General features: G+C 39.4%; 1 protein-coding gene across 1 annotated transcript; it reads right to left on the bottom strand.

The window, feature by feature from the left end:
* Positions 1–4,083: 4,083 nt before the first annotated feature.
* Positions 4,084–19,429, bottom strand: LOC124089873 (zinc finger protein 875-like). Its single transcript, XM_046440103.1, is given in 7 exon segments — positions 4,084–5,078; positions 5,081–5,428; positions 5,952–6,151; positions 6,269–6,356; positions 15,404–15,500; positions 15,871–15,996; positions 19,397–19,429. Coding segments are annotated over 7 exon segments (1,887 nt in total).
* Between the last annotated feature and the right edge of the window lie 617 nt (positions 19,430–20,046).

The following is a 20,046-nucleotide window of genomic DNA, read 5'->3' as shown; positions in this document are numbered from 1 at the left end:
ACAAGTATAATTTCTTAAAGCTTACTTGTAATGTGGAATGAATTGGACATTTACTAAATTAAAATCCATTTGTCTATTTTATATGTAAAATAAATCTTTACCCAGGTATGATTTTACAATATCACATATTAATCATTTGGAACATTGGCTCTGTGAGGTAAACAGATTCCAAGGTTGATAAATTGTATTATTTGTTATTACAGATTCATATTCACTAATATTACTATCAGTCTCATCATAAAGAACTAAGTATTGAGAAACTGTCACATTCACAGGGGAAATACTTTTTATTGTAATTCAAATTTTTTGCTTAAAATTAGCAAAAATTCCTGTCAGTTTTTAAAAAGTCAACTTTTTGGTGTGAATATATGTTGCCGCAGTCCGGCTGCAGCAAAATAACTGGGGGATGACGAACAACTTGTGTAGATTGATACAGCAGGAGTAGGAGCCGTTTAGTGCAGGACAGGAGCAGTATTTATACATTCCACACAGCTTATCTAATTAGCATAAACTAGATACAGCAGTCAACCAATCAAGAATCTCCACACTTAATGACTCGCTTTTGTTACTTCTCAAACCACTCCCTCTGGCATTTTGCCAGGCACCATCCAGACTTGTTTACGAACTCTAACATTCCCCTGGCAAAATGCCAGGTGTTATTTTGACTTGTTTATAGACTCTAACATTTCCCCCTTTTGTTTAATTTAAATAACGACCATAGTGGTTTTTACAGAAACACCATAAATAACCTGCTACAAACAGAAAGGGAGGATACAAAATGCCACAATACCAAGCCAATTGATGGCTCCATGCAAGAAGCCCTTGGAAAAATTATACCAGCAATGACACTGTTAGCAAAGATACCGAGTTACAATTTGTTATAGATTACAGTTTGTTGTCTCAGTCCAGGTAAAGCAGTGTCTCGATAGACACACTCGGCAGCCGCGTCTCCGCTTCACGCACCCTCCGGTAACGAAAAGTATTTAGTAATAGCCTTTTGCTGCAACTTTTTTCCTGATAATACTTCTTCTTCTGAACTTTCTTTTTCTTTCTGACTAGAGTTCCTGGGCTCTTATCAACACATGCCTTAACTATTCTTGGTTCCACTGGGGTGTCTTCTTCCCTTAGAAATTTACTTCTCACCCCTTCCATATTTTCATCACAAAGACAATACAATACACTGAGACAAAACAAGACACAAACATACTGTATCAATCTTTTCCATTTTCTCGAAATGGCCATTTTTCCTCTCGCCCTATCTGCCTAGGGACGAGCAGATTTGCTCCCGTCCTATCTATGGATGAGTAGCTTTTTTTCGTCACTTACCCCCGAGTGTCCCGGGGCTCCGGGTACAGGCCACCAATTGCCGCAGTCTGGCTGGGCACAAATCACGAGCCACTGAAGCAGGAACAAACTTTATTTTTGAACTGCAGGAAAACACTTCACACAGCTCCTGGGGAATCCTCCCGAACGCCACGCGGCTTGTCCAGGAACCCCCAGCCGGAAATATCTCTCCTGGAAATCCCTCCTCCTGCACTTCCCCAACCAATGGGAACTCTCGGGAAATCCCCGTGAGAACTCTAAAATAGTGCAAGAACCCAAAAATAGCGGCAGAGGCAGATAGTAATGCCTCGCCTGTCAATCAATACTGTTGGCAAAATGCCAGGGGCCATACAGACTCCGCCTTGGCTCTCAGCAATATGTAGTACTGGGCACTGAACCCAGGGCCTTGTGCATGCCAGGCAAGTGCTCTATCACTAAGCTACATCCCCAACCCCCAAATATCACTTCATTTTTGACCAAATGTCTACTGAATGTGTGTGAATCAATCTTTCAAATAAAAATAACATCCTTATTAACGTGGCTACTTCAGCTTACAACTCACATAAGTGTTTCCTTGAAACAACCTATTGTTCTTGAAGATATAGAAGAGCTTTGTGTGCATTTCCCATTTCATCACAGAAAATAGTTTTGAAAAGTACACATATCAGTATCTTGCTTGTGATACTGTAATGTGGAGTTTAAAGACTGGGCAAACAGCTGGTCATGGTGGCTTGCCACATGCCTGTAATCCCAGTGGCTTGGGAAGCTGAGGCAGGAGCATCATGAGTTCAAAGCCAGCTTTAGCAAATCAATGAGGCACTAAGTAACTTAATGAGACCCTGTCTCAAAAAATAAAAAGGGCTGGGGATGTGGCTCAGTGGGTTAGGTTAATTCAGGGGCACTTAACAAAAAATTTTTTTTAAAGAATTGGGCAGGGCTGGGGCTGTGGTTCAGCTGTAGTGAACTTGCCTGGCATGTGCGAGGCACTGGGTTCGATTCTCAGCACCACATATGAATAAATAAAATAAAGATCTATCAACAACTAAAAATATATTTTTAAAAATTGGGCAAACAGTACAAAGGATCTCTATATATAATTTCTTACAACTGCACATAAATCTACAATCATCTCAAAATAAAAACTGTAATTATAAAATATTGTATTCAAGGACTGATAAAAACTTGTATGCTTTATGGGAAACTTACTATTTTCTTTTACAGTGTTGGGGATCAAACCCAGGGCCTTGTGAAAGCTAGGCAATGAAGAGGAACTTCAGTGGAACTTGCCTTTTCTAACTCCAGTGTATGCTGGCGAAAAAATATCTCCCAGTACAGTTTAGTGACACTGCCTTGATTTATGCAAAGGCCCCCTTAGTTTCACTCACTATTGCTTTTGCACCATCAGTGCAAATTTCAGCACAGCGGAAAAAAGTATCATGAGTATAATTATGAAATTTGTTTTAATCATTCAAATCCCGGAAAAGGTCTCAGGGCTCTAGAAGTCATCTGACCATACTTAGATCTAATGACTGTTACATAATATTGAATTAAAATAGAATTAAATTACATTTAATTAGCAATTTTAAAACTCATTACCACCTCTTTTTTTTTTTAATGAAACCTTCTAATGGTGACCATAACTGTTGAGAGCCACAGCCAAAGGGGCCCCAGCAAACCTTTCAGACTGCCAGCTGATGATTGGCTCACAGTGGCCCCAGCAACATCTAGCTGATTGGTTCCTCTGCAGTGATGCTCATTGGGCTGTTTCCCTGCCCTTTCAGACCACGGTGCTGCTCATTGGGGGACTTTTTTGGCTCCGCCCATGCGACCCAGCCAATCGGCCTCAAGAGCAGGAGGATTGGGGGAGGTGGAGAGGCTTGTGGGTGTGGGAGAGGCTTGTGGGAAGCCGGTGGTGGCAGTTGGGCTCTGAGGGTTTTTCCTGAGGAGCTGTTTTGTTTGGCATGTGTGGTTCTAAAAATAAAGTTTGTTTCTTTTGACAAGTGGCTCCTGAATTGTGCCCAGCCAGACTGCGGCAATAACAGACATGGATTTAAATATTATTCATTGTTTCACACTGTTTACTATCCTTTCTTCAAAATTTTCAACATAGTATAGTCTCTACTTATCATGGGAGCAATGGATGCTAAGTAGTTGGCTCTGGGATACTTTTTTGCGTATAAACATTTAGAGTTGTCACCTTCAGTATCTTAAAGATGAGGCACTAGAAAATGGCCCTCTAAACCCATATTGGGGAGGTAAAACCCACAGAAGACTGTGAAGAATAATTATCTGAGGAACCAACATTAAATCAGCTATGCTGTCAGCCAAGTCTTTGTTCTCAGTTAGAAGGTCACACAGACTTCAAAAGACAAGCTCTAGTACTGTCATGAGGGTATGAGGGAAGGAGTGTTAAAGTGTCCTTGGAAAACAACACAGAAATAGTCTCCATTCCCTATTTAAAGGACTCCACAATAAAGCACGCCCACTAGAGAAGGCCAAAGCTCTTGAAAATGGGCCAGCAATCCTCCTTTAGATGAACTGGAAATGCAACTTTCACCAATACAGTGGCGTGCACACTACCGTCAATTGTAAGATGTCTCCTCTGTGGTGTTTTAGCAGTGGCTGACTGAAACCATAGTTCTGTGCATGTCCTCTGCTGTCTGATGAAGTGTGACATCTTGCTAAAGGCTTCATTACACTACTTATACACACAAGGTTTCTATCTTGAGTGTATCCTCTGATGAAAGATTTGACTTCCGACTAAAACACCCCACATTTCCTGCAAACATAAGGTTTCTCTCCTGAATGGCTCCTCTGGTATCTAATGAGGTGTGACTGCCAGCTAAAGCCCTGCCCGCACTCCCTGCACACGTGGGGCTTCCCCCCTAAGTGTGCCCTCTGGTGTTTAATGAGAGTTAACTTATCACAAAAGCCGTGCCCACATTCCCTGCAAACAAAGGAACCCGAGTGTGTCCTCTTATGCCTAAATAGGTTTGGCTTCTGCCTAAACCTTCTGCTACAATCTCTGCACATGAAAGGCTTTTCCCCTGAGTGTGTCCTCTGATGTGAAATCAAGGTTGACTTATCATTAAAGCCTCACCCACACTCCCTGCATACAAATGGCTTCTCCCCAGAGTGTGTCCTCTGGTGTATAATGAGGGTTGACTTCCTGGTAAAGCCTCACCCACACTCTGTGCATATAAAAGGCTTCTCCCCTGTGTGTGATCTCTGGTGTTTGTTGAGGTTTGACTTCAGGCTAAAGCATTGCCCACACTCTAAGCACACATAAGGTCTAACTCCTGAGTGAGTCCTCTGGTGTGTCTTGAGGTTTGATTTCCAGCTAAAGTGACGCCCACATTCTGCGCATATGTAAGGTTTCTCTCCTGTATGTGTCCTTAAGTGTCTGAGGAGGTGGGACTTCTGACTAAAACTTTGTTCACACTCTCTGCAAACATAAGGCTTTTCTCCTGAATGTGTCCTTTTATGTCTGATGAGGTGGGAATGCTGGCAAAAGCCATGCCCACATTCCTTGCAAACATAAGGCTTCTCCCCAGTGTGTGCCCTCTGATGTGTGACTAGGTTTGATTTTAGGGTAAAGCTCTGCCCACATTCCTTGCACATGAAAGGCTTGACTCCTGAGTGTGTTCACTGATGTGTGAAGAGGTTTGATTTCCAAGTAAAGCCTCGTCCACAATCCTTACACACATAAGGTTTCTCTCCTGAGTGTGTTCTCTGGTGTGTGATGAGGTTTGATTCCAGGTAAATCCTCTCCCACATTCCCTGCACACATAAGGCTTTTCTCCAGGGTGTGTCCTTGGGTTTTCGATAAGGACAGACATACTGCTGAAGCTTGGTCCCCACTCTGTGTACACGTACGGCATCTCCCCTGTGGGTGTCTTCTGGAGGCTAAGTAGGTTTGACTCCTTGATAAAGTCTGGCCCAAACTCTTCAAATTTGATTGCTTCAAATCCTGAGACTTCCAAACCATGCAATACTTTGTCCCTTTCCTCAAGGTCGGCCTTCTGTTCCAGGCTGGGCCTTATATCCACCATTGTGTTGCCTTCCTTGGACTTTACTGGATGTTCTTCACTTGGGTTTGTAAGGGTCCGGCGAAGCGTCGGAGAAAGAGACCACCAAGAGACCACTCATGCAATTGGCAGAAGGGGATTTATTGATCTAGCATGCTAGGGCTCCGTGCCCACTCAAGAAGGGAGAACAGCCCAGAGCCCTGTGCAGGGGCTGAGCACTGCTTAAGTACACTTTTTTGGGGAGGGCGGGGATTTTACATGCATCACAGTCTCCTTTAACAAATCATCATACACCGCGGGAAAGTCAAACAATAATTCTTAGACTTGATTAGTACATACATTGGCGGGAACAGGTCAGGCTGGAGTGATAGGTCATTCCTAAGGAGGGGGTTACATTCAAACTGATTGGTCCAGGCCCTGCAATGCCTACTTGACAAGCTGCACAGGGTCTTGAATGCTATAAATCAACTAAATAGCCAGTAGGGCATTGTCTTAACTGCCTCAGGAATTTTACCCAGCCTTTGCAGTTTAGAAACTTTACAATGCCCGGTCTTTTACACTTTAACTTCAATTTCTTTTACCCTTACAGGTTGGAGGACGACTTTGATATGTCATTTTTACTTGTGCCCCCAAACAATGGCTTGGAGTCTTGTTCTCTCTCTTGAATTTTTGTTTTGTCAGTCAAGCAGGATTGATTAAAGGGTTGTTCCTGTGTTTTTTTCTGATATTCTGGGTACTGATTCCCTGGGTGGAGATGATTTCCTGCATATAAACTTGAAAAGAGCTGAGGCAGATGACAGCTGCAGTGGACATTGGTTTCTCCTTTCCATTATAAATCAAGTGAGCCCCTCTAGTAGCAGCTAATGACTTGGTGGCCTCACAGTAAGCTACCACATTAACAACTAAGCTAGTCAAACCTCAAATATCACACATGTTGGCTAAGGACTTGCTGACTGGAGAGTACCAGAGGGCAGGAAGGACAAGGTTGAATTTCTAACTTTGATCCTGCTGAATAAAGAACATTTTCAGAGAAGTCATAAGTAGGGCTGCCTAGGCCATTTTGCCATGTCCACTGGTGATTCATAATATTACAAGCTATCTCCCAAGTAGAAATCCATCATAAGACCTATTTTTTATTTCTCTTTATGCATTACATTTTCTGTTGCAGGAGTTGGCAAACTCATCCAACAGGCCAAATCCAGCTTGCAACCTATTTCTGTGGGCCTCCCAGCTCTAAAAAAATTAAAATAAGCTGGGTATGGTGGTACATGCCTTAATCCCAGTGGCTTGGGAGGCTAAGACAGGAGGATCGCAAGTTCAAAGCCAGTCTCAGCAACAGCAAGATGCTAAGCATAGTGAGACCCTGTCTCTAATTAAAATACAAAACAGGGCTGGGAATGTGGCTCAGTGGTTGAGTGCCCCTGAGTTCAATCCCCAGTACTTAAAATAAATAAATAAATAGAATTCAAATTATCTTGGGGGAGGAAAGAAGACAATCTGACAAGATTGTATGTGGCCTTAAAAGCTTAAATATTTACTACATAGCACTTTATCGAAGTTTGACATCCATACGATTATAATGTAGAAAATTCATATCAAGAGCTTTTCACATTATCACATTATTCTGGTACTGTTCAGCAGTACCAGAAATCAACCAAAGACAAAAATAAATCAAGACGTGTTTATTCATGAAAAACACTGAACTCAGGTAAGAATAAGAGTTTGCTACATTATTGCTATAACTGTATATTTAATCATCTGGGGAGCACTAAAACAGACATGTAGACCAATGGTACAGAATAGAAGACTTAGAGACAATGGTACAGAATAGAAGACTTAGAGACAAACCCACATAAATACATTATCTCATACTAGACAAAGGTGCCAAAAACATACATTGGAGAAAAGATAGCCTCCTCAACAAATGGTGCTAGGAAAACTGGAAATCCATATGTAGATGGCTGTCACTCCATCCTAGCTTAGTTGTTAATGTGGTAGCTTACTGTGAGGCAGGCCACCAAGTCATTAGCTGCTACTAGAGGGGCTCACTTGATTTGTAATGGAAGGGAGAAACCAATGTCCACTGCAGCTGTCAATACAAGTTAAGGTCTAGGTAGTAAATGAACAGGGAAGACAAGCAACTGCTTTCTGAGGATTACAGTCTTGAAGAAAAAAATTGATAGACTATCCAAAATTTAACAGGGAGACCCTGAAAATGAGACAACAAGAGAGAGGCTTGACAAACCCTCCACACAACCCTGGCATTAGAAAGCTGTGGGCTGGGTGGGCCTGGGCTCTCCACACATCCCTGCCTGACAAGGAAATGACAACCAGGGTAAAGGGAAAATAAGAGGGCTCAGTGGAAAGTAGAATGCCAGGAAAGACACCCCCTCCCCAGTACTGGGGATTGAACCCAGGGGTGCTTTACCACTGAGCTATCTTCCAAACCCCTTTTTATATTTGATTTTGAGATGGGGTCACAATAAGTTGCTTAGAGCCTCACAAAGTTGCTGAAGTTGTGATCTCAAAGTTGTGAAGCTCCTGCCTTAGCCTTCCAAATTGCTAGGATTACAGGAGAGCACTACCATGCCCATCTCAGGAAAGATTTAAAACAACCTGACCTTTGAATTTTCTCCCCAACCCACACATTTAACCATAAATATAGATAGGAAGCCTTTCTAACTCAAAGTCTTTGAGTACGTATATGGCCAATTCTTACAGATCACTACGTTCTGCAGTTACAAGACTGACATCAAGGAAGCAAGAATTAACACTACCCAGGCGTGGTGGTGCACACTGTAATCCTAGCAACTAGGGAGACTGAGGCAGGAGCATTCCAAGTTCAAAGCCTCAGCAATTTAGTGAGTCAAAAAGGGGTGGGGGGCGGGCACCAGAGATACAGCTCAGTGGCAAAGCACCCCTGATTCAATCCCCAGTACTGGGGGAGAAAAAATATATATACACATATATAAAACAATCAAGCAAAAGCATCATCTTCACAGAGGAAACATGTTTCACAGATTTCATCTAGAAAAGTTAACTAAAACAAACAAAAAGCAGCAAAAACAATCTTCAGCCAGGAAATATATTCAGGTACCAGAGGAATTATAATATACTATCTAAAACATCCAGTTTAACATAAATATGTTGAAAGAACTAAAACAATATGTGAAAAATTAAAGCAAAGTATGTATCAATGACTCAATAAGAAGAGAACCTTCCTAAGAACAAACTATTAAAAAGAAACAAAAGGAAATTCTGGAATTCAAAAGCAACACAACTGAAATTACAAAATTATTAGGTATATACAAAAGTAAATATTTAAGTGTGCAAAAGAACCAGTGAACTTGAAGACAGATCCACAGAAATGAACTAAACTGAAGAAGAGAGGAAAACAAAGATTAAAGAAACCAAAAGCCTCAGAATAAGATGCCTATAAGCAACCAACCTATATGTGATGGGCACTCAGGAAGAAGAGAGAGAAAAGATCAGAGAAAAAAACTCAACAAAAAATAGCTGAAAACTTCCCAAATTTAATGAAAAAAAAATTGGTCTTTAAATCCAAGAAGTTCAATCAACCCCAAGTAAGATAAACATAAAAAGATCCAGCTAGGGATGGTGTTGTGGCTAGCACTTGCCCAGCACTTGTGAGGCACTGGGTTTGATTCTCAGCACCACATAAAAAATAATCAAATAAAGGTATTGTGTCCATCTATAACTAATAAAAATAATTAAAAAAAGATCCCAGCTAAAGATATCATAGTCAAAGTGTGGGTGAAAAAAAAAAGAGAAAATCTTAACAGAGGAGCAAAAGAAAAATGATTTAACATGTACATGAGGAAAAGCCAGTATAAGTCATGTTTCAGCCAAAATGCCAAAGAAGAAAAGGTGAGGCAGGCAGGCCATGGAGAAGAAGAATCAAAGGCATCTAAATTAAAAAGGAATAGGTAGGGCTGGGGATGTGGCTCAAGCAGTAGCGCACTTGCATGGCATGCGTGCGGACTGGGTTCGATCGTCAGCACCACATACAAACAAAGATGTTGTGACCGCCAATAAATAAATAAATATTAAAATTCTCTCTCTCTCTTAAAAAAAGAGGAATAGGTAAAACATTCTTTTGCTTACAGATGATAAGACCTTGTATGTACAAAATTTCAAACAAGCAAACAGAAATAATTGTGTTTAGTAAGGTCATGTGATACAAGATCAATATACAAAAATATACAAAAATATTTCCATATACCAGCAATGACTATTCCAAAAATGAAATTGAGAAAACAATACCATTCACAATATCATAAGATAGTAGAAAAAATAATAAGGAAATGACAAAAGTAGCAATAGATTTATAAACCATAAATCCTAAATAAAGAGAAAGATACTCATGGATTACAAGACTCAATCTTATTAAGATGGTAGTTCTCCCCAAAACTGATCTATAGGTACAGCGTAATCCTTATATCAAAACCACAGGTGGCCTTTTGTTTTCCTATTAATTGACAATATGACTCTAAAACTTATATTGATATTCAAAATACATAAAATATGCAAAGCAATGTTGATAAAGAAAGCTAAGGGAACTGAGGTTGTGGCTCACTGGTACAGCACTTGCCTGGCATGTGTGAGGCCCTGGATTCCATCCTCAGCACCACATATAAATAAATAAATAAAGTGAAAAATCCATGTGCAACTAAAAAATATTAGAAAAAAAAAAGAAAATTAAGGAACTTAGACAATCCAACTTCAAAACTTAATATAAAGCTGGGCAATGAAGATAGTATCATAAGGAGGAGGTGTCATAAGAAGGATAGCTTCAGTGGAAAAAAAATTGGAAGACCAGAAACAAATCTCTAGATTTCTAGTCAACTGATTTTTTAATCAATTGAAAGGTGCCAAGGTAAATCAGTGGGGAAAGAGAATACTCTTTTTAAACAAAGAATGTCAGGACAATGGAATATTCACATGCAAGAAAATAAGCTTAGACTCTCATCCCCACATAATATACAAAAAGTAACTCAAAATGGATCATGGTACTAAATGTAAGCACCAAAAGCATAAAACTTCTCAAAGAAACCAAAGAAGAAAGAAATTTTTTGTGATCTGAGTTAAGTACAAAATTCTTAGTTAGAAAACCAAAAACACAACATATTTAAAAATAACAACAACATAAACAGCAATAGGGGCACAATGGAAGACCTTGAATAGCATGCATGAGGCCTGGTTCCATCCTTAGTTCCACCAAACAAGACCAAAAAACCCTGATAAATTGGATTTCATCAAAATTTCAAACTTTTCTGTTTGAAAAGACATCATTAGAAAAGTGAAGATAATCTACAAACATGGAAAAATATCTGCAAAGGGGTGAGAAAAAAAATAGGAAGAGATAACCGAGAAACTGACTCTTAAAGAGCCACATGGAGTAAGATCTATAAATCAGCATTTTCAACTGAATATATTCTACAAACAGCTCAGAGGGGAGGGAGTAAAGAAGACTTATGGATCTGAAATACCAGAAAACCAAAAGGCCAGAAGAATAACTGAGAATTACTGAATCCTTAACAACAAAGAAACCACTAAAAGTGTAGCCCTAAAAACTGCATGTGGTCTCTGCCCAAATCCTCAGATGAAAGGCAAATTACGTAGATATGTGAGAGATTGCCAGAAGGCCAGCTAAAAAAGAAGCTATTTAAAGCAACAGGAACAAAGCAGGAATACCAGCTGTTACATATTGCTGAGGAGACCAAAGTTTACATTTCGAATTCAGATGAGAAACAGAAAAGTGTTGACCATATGATGGGGGAAAAAGTGGACAAGGGAGTGGGTCCAGTTGTTAAATTTAGCATACAAAGATTTCAAAGAAGCCATTGTATTTTCAACTAACTAAAGAAAATTATATTCAAAGAAAAAAGGAAAATAGGTTATCAATATTAGAAAACATATAGAATTATAATAGAGAAATTGACACATTTTTTAAAAAAGAAATTACCCAACTGAAACAAACAATAACTAATTTAAGAATTCACTTGAAAGGTTCAGTAGCAGACTGAAAATGGAAGAAGAAGGATTAGTAAATATGAAGATGAATAAATAGAATTTACCTACTCCGTTCCAAAAAAAGAGAGAGAAGAGATTGAATAAAAATGAACAGAAGTTGTAAGAAAGTATTCACTTTCAGAAATGTATGGGCAACATATAGTAGCCCAATATACTGGTAAACTGGAGTTCTAGAATGAGAGGAGAATAAAAGGGGCAGAAAATACATTGAAATAATTGCCATATATTTTACCAAATGAGTAGAAAACCTAACTTACAGATTCAAGAAGCTTCATAATGCCCAGGTAGTGACAACACAAAGAAAACTATCTCTAAGAACATCACATACTATTGAAAACCACTGTTGAAAAGATCGAAAACAATCACAGAAGATAAATTACATATAAAAGAAAAACTAACTATATGATAACTTCTCAAAAGATATTATAAGTTCCAGGCCAGTGCAGAAAACTTATCAAGACCCTGTTTCAAACATAAAATTTTTAAAAGGGCTGCAGATATAGCTCAATGGTAGAGTACCTACCTACCATGTATGAGGTCCTGAGTTCAATCCCTAGTACCACCAAAAATAACAATGAAATCAAAAGTTGGTTCTTTGCAAAGATACATAAAATTAATCTCTAGCTAAAATGGACAAGCTGAAATATACAAATTTTAAAAGTTGATATAAAAAGAAACAAAGAATAAAATAGTCATATATCTATTAAGTAAATAAAATCTGAAATTTAAAATCCTCCCTCAAGGAAAACCTCACTGGCAAATTCTATCAAACATTAAAGAAAGAATACTAATTCTAATAAACTTTCAATAAAACAAAGGAAGGATACCTCTGACCTCATTTTATGAAGTTACTATTACTTTCAAATCAAAACCAGACGAACACTTAAGGAAACTACCAATCAAAATCCCTCATGAACACTGATAAAAATTCTTAGCAAAACATTTGCAAATCAAACTCAATAAAATTTTTAAAATATATATAATATGATGAAATAAGGTTTACTCCAGAATGAAAGGCTTATTCAGCTTTCAAAAATCAATCAAGGGCTGGGTTGTGGCTCAGTGGTAGAGCGCTTGCCTAGCATGTGTGAGGCACTGGATTCAATTCTCAGCACCACATAAAAAATAAATAAATAAATATATTGGGTCCATCTACAGCTAAAAATATAAAGTATTTTGTCCGCCTAGTAAAAAAAATCAATACAAATTGACCATATTAACAAACTAAAGAAGAAATGCCATATTATCTCCTAAAGCAAGGGTCTGAGATTTTTTTTTCTTAAAAAGTCAAACAACATACATTGGCTTGTGAGCCACACAATGTTTGTTTTAAATACTCAGCTGTACTGATAATATGAAAGCATTGAGAGACAACAAGTCAATTAAATGGGTATGGCTGTTTTCTAATAAAACTTTATTTATATGAACTCTATTTACAAAGAAAAAACATTACCATCCCACTGAAGTGGCACCCCCTTTCTCCACAGAAAAGCCCTCTTCACCATGGCTAATTTAAGGACTATCAGCAAAAGAGTCCATTGTAGATAAACTTCCTATTTTCATATCACCCTGTTTACTTGGCCACTGGCGGAGAAGATACCAGCACTCCAGGTGCTGGACACCCCCTTACTGGTTTTCACAAACATATCCAGTATAGTACTTTGAAGAAATGTGCAAACAAGGCCTCTGGGCCTTGAGCTGGGTTCACAGAGATGTCTACATTTTTAAGATAAGTTACAAATGGGCCCATGGTAACAGCTGGCAGGGGGAGGAAAGAAAGGGGAGATGAAGCTCTCCCCTTCTCAGGTGTTGTCCTTGAAGAGTTAACTTGCCCAGAACAGTGAAAGCAAAAGCTGCTTTTATGTGAACTTCTGCAGACTGTGAACTTCTGAGCCTCTCCCCTTACACACTGGGTATAAAACTCTGAAACTCCCTGAACTTGGGAAGCAGGGGATTTATTGATTACAGGGCTGTACCCTCTGAACCTGGCTGCAACCAAATAAAACGGTTTCCTGCTATCTTCGGTGCCTTGCTTCGTTTGTCCCTACAACACCACAGGTCTAATTTTGTGACTTCTGATCTAAATAAAAACATAACAGTCATGTGAAAAAATTCAACACTCATCCATGATTAAAAAAAAAAAAACTCAACAAAACAGGAACAAAAGGGAAATACATCAACCTGATAAAAGTAACATCATACTATATGATGAAAAAGTGAACTCTTGCCACCCAAGATACAGAACAGGGAAAGAATGTCCACTTTCACAACTTCTATTCAAAATTGTACCAATGGTCCTAGCAATTGCAATAAGGGAAAAAAGAGATAAATGGTAATAAAAAGATAAAGAGGGAAAGATGGAAGGATGAAAGAAGGGAAGAAAAGGATGGCGGGAGGAAGGATCAAAAGCACGCAGTATAAAAAGGAAGAGCAAAACTGACTTTTTATTCATAGATGACATGACCTACACATGGAAAATTCTAAGAATCTACAAAAAATACTATAATTAATAAGTGAATTAATCAGAGTGACAGGAAACATGGGCAATATATAAATAATATTCTTGCTATACTAGCAGGGAACAACTGAAACTCAAAATTTAAAATACATGGGCTGGGATTGTGGCTCAGAGGTAGTGCGCTCCCCTAGCATGGGTGGGACCCGGGTTCGATCCTCAACACCACATAAAAATAAAGGCATTGTGTTGTGTCCATCTACACCTAAAAAATAAATAAATAAATGTTTTAAATAAAATAAAATACAATTCCATTTTGAATAGCATATAAAAACATGACAACATGAATATAAATACCTAGAAATAAATGTACCAAAACATATGCAAAATATTTGTACCATGTTTTAAATTATTTTATGAGATGCTCAGTCAGGTATGGCCAAAAGAAAATACAAAGGAGAGGATCAGGAAAAAAAATAAAACAAAACAAAAATTTTTAAAGTTTATTATATTTACAAGTTCCAGAGAAACCGAATTGGGCATTATAAATCCCTAACATTGTTATAAATAGGCATTATAAACCCGTAAACAGTTCTCTTTTGGCAGGACATCAGGAAGGTATGTGATACAATCTGGAAATAGTTAGATTATGTTTTATTTCTTAAACTAGAGTGCTGGCACATGAGAATTATTTTATTATTATTCATAGCTTTCTATAATCTGGAGAAGTAGAGATAATCAGTTATTTTTAGTATAAGAGAAAACAGAAAGTATCCAGAAGTGTCACGAACTGTCCATGGGCTGTGTGTGGATTGTGTTGTGCATAGTAGCCTCTTGAGGGGATAGGCCTGCACTGCCAACACCCTGTCAGAGACTGATTGCATGATGCAGGTGTGCCTCCCCCTCTAGCTCTGCCTAAGATCCCACACAGCACCTGAGATCAGTGTGACTCACCAAGATGTCAATCAATCTGCTGACCACAAGAAATCATGAAGCAAGACTCCACCCTTGAAAACTTATTCCTCTCTGATCCCCCCCATAAAATAAAGGAAATGCAGGCTCATGCTCTTTCCAGCGCTCTTTCTAGCCCTTTAAGGTCACAGAGCCATCCTGCCCTTGGTTTAAAATCTATTTTCGCTGCTTTCTTAGCTTAATGTTGCTCTTTTAAACCCAGTTCAACTCGTCTTCATGGGTCGTAGTCGAGACAAAATGTTGGTAGATTTAATGTCAATGAGGTAGGTACAGTTTTTAAGATCCAGAGGAAAGAAAAAAAAAGACTATGAACATGGAAAGCATTATAGAGGAGGCAAGACAAATGAGGAAGGGAGGTTTTCAGGAGGAGGGAAGAGATCCTCCCTCAGAAAAGTCCCTCCCCAACTGAAGAGTATATTCTGCAAGGAAACCAAAGCTACAAAGCCTTACCAGTGGCCTAGAAGGCCTGCAGATGAGCTTCTTCTCAGGATCTGAGAAATGTCTCTTCCTTCTCTATCTGCCAAACTGTATGCTAGATAGATGTAAGCATCTATCCCATGCTCACACTCACCTGGACAGAGGTCCGGCAGATGTTTTCTCACCTCTCTCCAGGGCTCTTCCCCTTGCTCTAGCTGAGTAATGAGTTTTTGTTTGGAAAATGCAATTTCAGTTCATAGAGAAGAAAACAAGGAGATACTTGATTATGAGAACTCACAAGGTTACAAAAGACCTATGATAGTTAATTATTCAAAGTAGGAAAGCTGAGTGAGGAAAGGCAGTTCCAGAAATGAATCATACTAAAGATAAAGTAAAAAGAGAGCCAAGCCTTGGGAAAGAGGCCTGGAAATGCATGAGTGATATCATACATAATATGAGTAAATCAAGCTATCTGCTTCAACTCTATTAAATCTATATTTACTAATAAAGTAAAAAAGGTAAATCACTATTTTTAAGCGCAACCCAAAAGAATAATTTCTCATGACACATGAAAAATATCATGTGGGACAAATTTTAGTGCTAAGGGACGTCATACTTACCTAATGATATCAGGTGGCTATAATTCTCCAACATCACTTCCCTGTGTAGGATCTTCTGAGCAGGGCTTAACAACCTCCACTCCTCTTGGGAGAAGTCCACAGCCACATCCCTGAACACCACAAAAGCCTTTAACAAAAAATACATCCCTGTTTTATCCAGGAGCCACCTTGCCTGAAGCTTAGAATGAGAGGTCAAAAGGCTCCCTAAAGCTAGAGAACTACTCAGTGGTCCAAAGCAAAATGCTGGCTATAAACTGTGTTTAAAAGAGTCATTACTCTCCTCTCTCCATGTCTCAATTTCCTTATAAGATCGATATTATAATAATATTTAACTTACAGGGTCATTATCCAAATATCCTATAACTCTGAGGGAAATGAGCCTGGATGAGGCTGACACGTGGGAGAACAAAATGGAGAAGTCAATGAATGCCAGACCTTGGTAAGTATATAGAACTACAGGACCAACCTTAAGGTGTGCCCTCTCTCTGGACTTCCTTCTATATGATCTAAATTATTATTTTTCAGCCTAAGTGGGGTTTCCTATTGCTTCCACTCAAAAACATCCTATTGGTTGACTGTTTCAGTGAAGACCTCCAGTGAATCATACCTGTCTCTACCAATTTATGAATTTTCCCTCTAAAGTAACCCTGGGCTTGATCACGTGATTTGGTTTATGAAATGGGACATTAACAAATATGATGTAAGCATTACTTTAGAGTGTTTGGTTTGGGGACTGGCTTTCATTCTTTCTGTGCAGGATACCTGGAGACCATCATGTGAATAACATTAGCTTTTCAGTGAAAAAGGCCACATGGAGAACCAAGAACTGAAGCAACCCAGCCAACCAGCCTGTCAGCTTCGAGACACGTGAGGTCGCCCAGCTCCAGCTCAGGAGCCAGCTGACTAACCACATAAGAATCAGCCCAAATGTGCTAGGCCTATTTGCTGACCAACAGAATTGCAAACTAATAAATGGTTTCATTTTAAGCCACTAAGTTCTTTTTTTTTAAAGGAAGGAATTTTTTTTAATACCTTTATTCTATTTATTCATTTGTATGTGGTGCTGAGGATCAAACCCATGGCCTCACATGTGCTAGGTAAGCACTCTACCGCTGAGCTATTGCCCCAGCCCCAGCCACTAAGTTCTTTAAGCCCCTAAATTGGTGCATAGAATTGAACTGCTTCCATAAAAAAAATACCTAAAACATGTGGCATTAGTTTTGGGAGCCTGATGGGGGCAGAAGCTTGGAAAACTGTTATCGCAGGTTATAAAACTAGTAAACAAAATGTTAGCAGAGACTGAAAAAGTAGTAAAGACACTGCTACAGTAGTTTGAAAAAAGGTTGTTATATATACAGTAAAACTACTGCTGCATGAACTTGGGAAAAAAGAATATATAACTGATGATCTCTCAGATCTGGCTAAGGAAATCTCCAGAGAGCCAGCTGAAAATTTCAGCTGTGGGCTGGGGATGGAGCCCATATAATAATGTATAGAAATAGAAGCATTGTAGAATTATTATGGAATTAGTAAGCTAATTTAGAGGAAAATATAAACATGACAGGACTTGCTAGGTATATTAGTTCGGCTTCACATTACTATAACAAAATACTTGAGGCAATTCACTTAAAAAAGGTTTATTTAGCTCACAATCCTGGCATTTCCAGACCCAAATCAGGTGAAGAAGCCTTAGTCTCCTTGAGTTCAATCCCCAGTACCAAAAAAAAAAATCTATATTAAGGAACATGTTGATTATATGACTCTTCCGGCTTAAGAGTATGAGAGTGAAAAAGGTAATAGGAAAAATCAGCTGACACAAACTTTTGGCTTTTCATAGTACATCAGAACATTTCCTTATTAATAGTAAATGAGTGGTTAAGATAGCACATCCAGGGCTGGGTTTGTGGCTCAGTGGTAGAGCGCTCACCTAGCACATGTGAAGCCCTGGGTTCAATCCTTAGTACTACATAAAAATAAATAAATAAAATAAAGGTATTGTGTCCAACTACAACTAAAAAATAAATATTTTTTAAAAAGATAGCACATACATAAAAGATTCAATATTATCTTGGAAAATTTCTGAGTGGGATTTCTTATGCGTTCTTGGTGTTAACACTTTCAAGTGAATGAAATATTTTACAAACAAGAAACACTGAACTCTCAGTGTTGCTCTGAAAACATGTAGGAACATATAAATCTCCACCAAAGGAGTCCAGGATTAAACTAAATACAAATCTCTTTTCTATGTAGATTTTACTCTCATTGGCTGATAAGCATAGTCAATTAGCCCATATCAAAAATGATAGTAAGTCATTCTGGTAACTATATCCATATTCAATAAATCTTCATTTAATTAAGTCAAGGTCATCCTAGTCACCATTCTCAAGAATTAGAAGGCATCCCCTAAATTCCTATAGTCCGCCAACCACTATTTTCCCACATACAACTGATTTTCTGATGCTGAGTCTCTTCGTAATATCCTTCAAAACCCAGCTTACTCAAAGACAAAATCTATACTCCTCAGCCTGGCACAGGGAATTCCGTTTGATCTGTCCCCACTCAAACTCATGGTGGAGGAAAAAATTTCTCAGAGACCAGGGAGGTTATAAAATGAGAGAGGCATGCAAAAATATTACCTTGAGAATGATTTTAACCTCTGTATAGAGAAGACTATAGGAAGTGCCACAAATAGACCCTACAGGTTCTGTCCAAATGATGAAGATAACATCCTGGTAAAACTTCCTGACACCAAAAGACAATGCAGGTTTAGGGCAGATATTTTTTAAAATATTTATTTTTTAGTTGTAGGCAGACACAATATCTTTATTTCATTTTTATGTGGTGCTGAGGATCGAATCCAGTGCCTCACCACTAGGCATGCACTCTACCACTGAGCCCCAGCCCCAGCCCTAAGGCAGATTTATTTTTAGAGAAGCAGGACCTCCAGAACTGCCCATGCCAAAAGTGCTCTCATATGTAAAATTCAGTTCATACCATATCAAATTCCTCCTGCTCCATGTGTGAATAGCTAGTCTCTATCACATATATTTTTAAATTAACCTTAAATAGGTCTATTGGCTACTATATTCCTTCCACACTGGGGCAATGGTAGTATGCCCAGTGGCCCTGTCTCTGAAACAAACTATGCTTCTGGTCCTCTTCCCCCCAGCTCTCCAATTTACCAAACCCCCCAGCTACAACTCAGACAGTCCTACTTCTCCTCCTTAACCGCTCAGGCCACAGGTGTCTCTGCTGTTCCCGTTTTTAATCCATATCACTGGACAACTGCGCTTGGATGTCCCTGTATTATTATTGAAACTGCTGTGTGTGGTGTTCACATTAACTTGAATGACTGAGCAATGGATGCAGAAGAAGGGTATGCTAAAGGAAGACACCAGGTATGAACCACTTTTCATTTTCAATGAAATTTGTCAGCAAGGCAGCCTCCAGGGCAATAAAAATAAAAATAAAAGTGGGGCAGCAGGGATCCTGATGACAGCCAAGATGTAATTACAGATAATTCTCACCTCTTTTTTGGCTCTCAGGAGCCCCGTGGCCATTTTCCTGGTCTCCACAGTGCTCCCCCTGTTGAGTGTCTAGGTGGAACCTCCCTCCCAACGTGTTAAAAAGGCATCTACTCCAAAGCCCCACAATTAGAGGTCGGAGATGCCACAGAAATCAACAGCGCAGCCAGTTCCAACCCAGAAATGGAGAAAGGGGGTCTAGGATGCCCCAACACTCTCATGCTCAGCTCCAAACTGACCAGAGAGTGAAGCCCTTGTCCCCAGCAGTGCAGTGAGTTTGTCTCTAACCCTATGGGCTTCAACGATGGAAAAACGGCACGGTGTGCCTACAGGAGAGCGCTCTCCCAGTTTGTCTCCGTGACTAAAATGGGGGCAAGCAGAGACTCGTGCTGACTAGACAGCACTCGCGGAACGTGGGGTGCACGTCACGGATCCTGAGGCCGAAGCTCGAGGAAATAAAGGGCAGACACGCGGGAAAAAAACGAAACAGGGAGCCCGGCCCAACCACAAACCAGCCCAATGGGCCTAACCAACTGGCCGGAAGTGCCTCTGTAAGTAAGCACTACGTCAGAGGGACGGCAGTAAGAGAGGACGGAAGTGACCCCAGAGGCCTCTGGGAAGTGTAGTTTTGGAGAGAGGCGGAGGGCGTGTTG

Source organism: Marmota monax, unplaced genomic scaffold (assembly GCF_021218885.2).
Source record: "Marmota monax isolate L192 unplaced genomic scaffold, Marmota_monax_Labrador192_F-V1.1 WCK01_AAM20220418_F8-fsc00228, whole genome shotgun sequence".
Classification (NCBI taxonomy): domain Eukaryota; kingdom Metazoa; phylum Chordata; class Mammalia; order Rodentia; family Sciuridae; genus Marmota; species Marmota monax.
The sequence above is the reverse complement of the archived record's forward strand: the minus strand, read 5'-3'. Positions and strand labels throughout refer to the sequence as shown.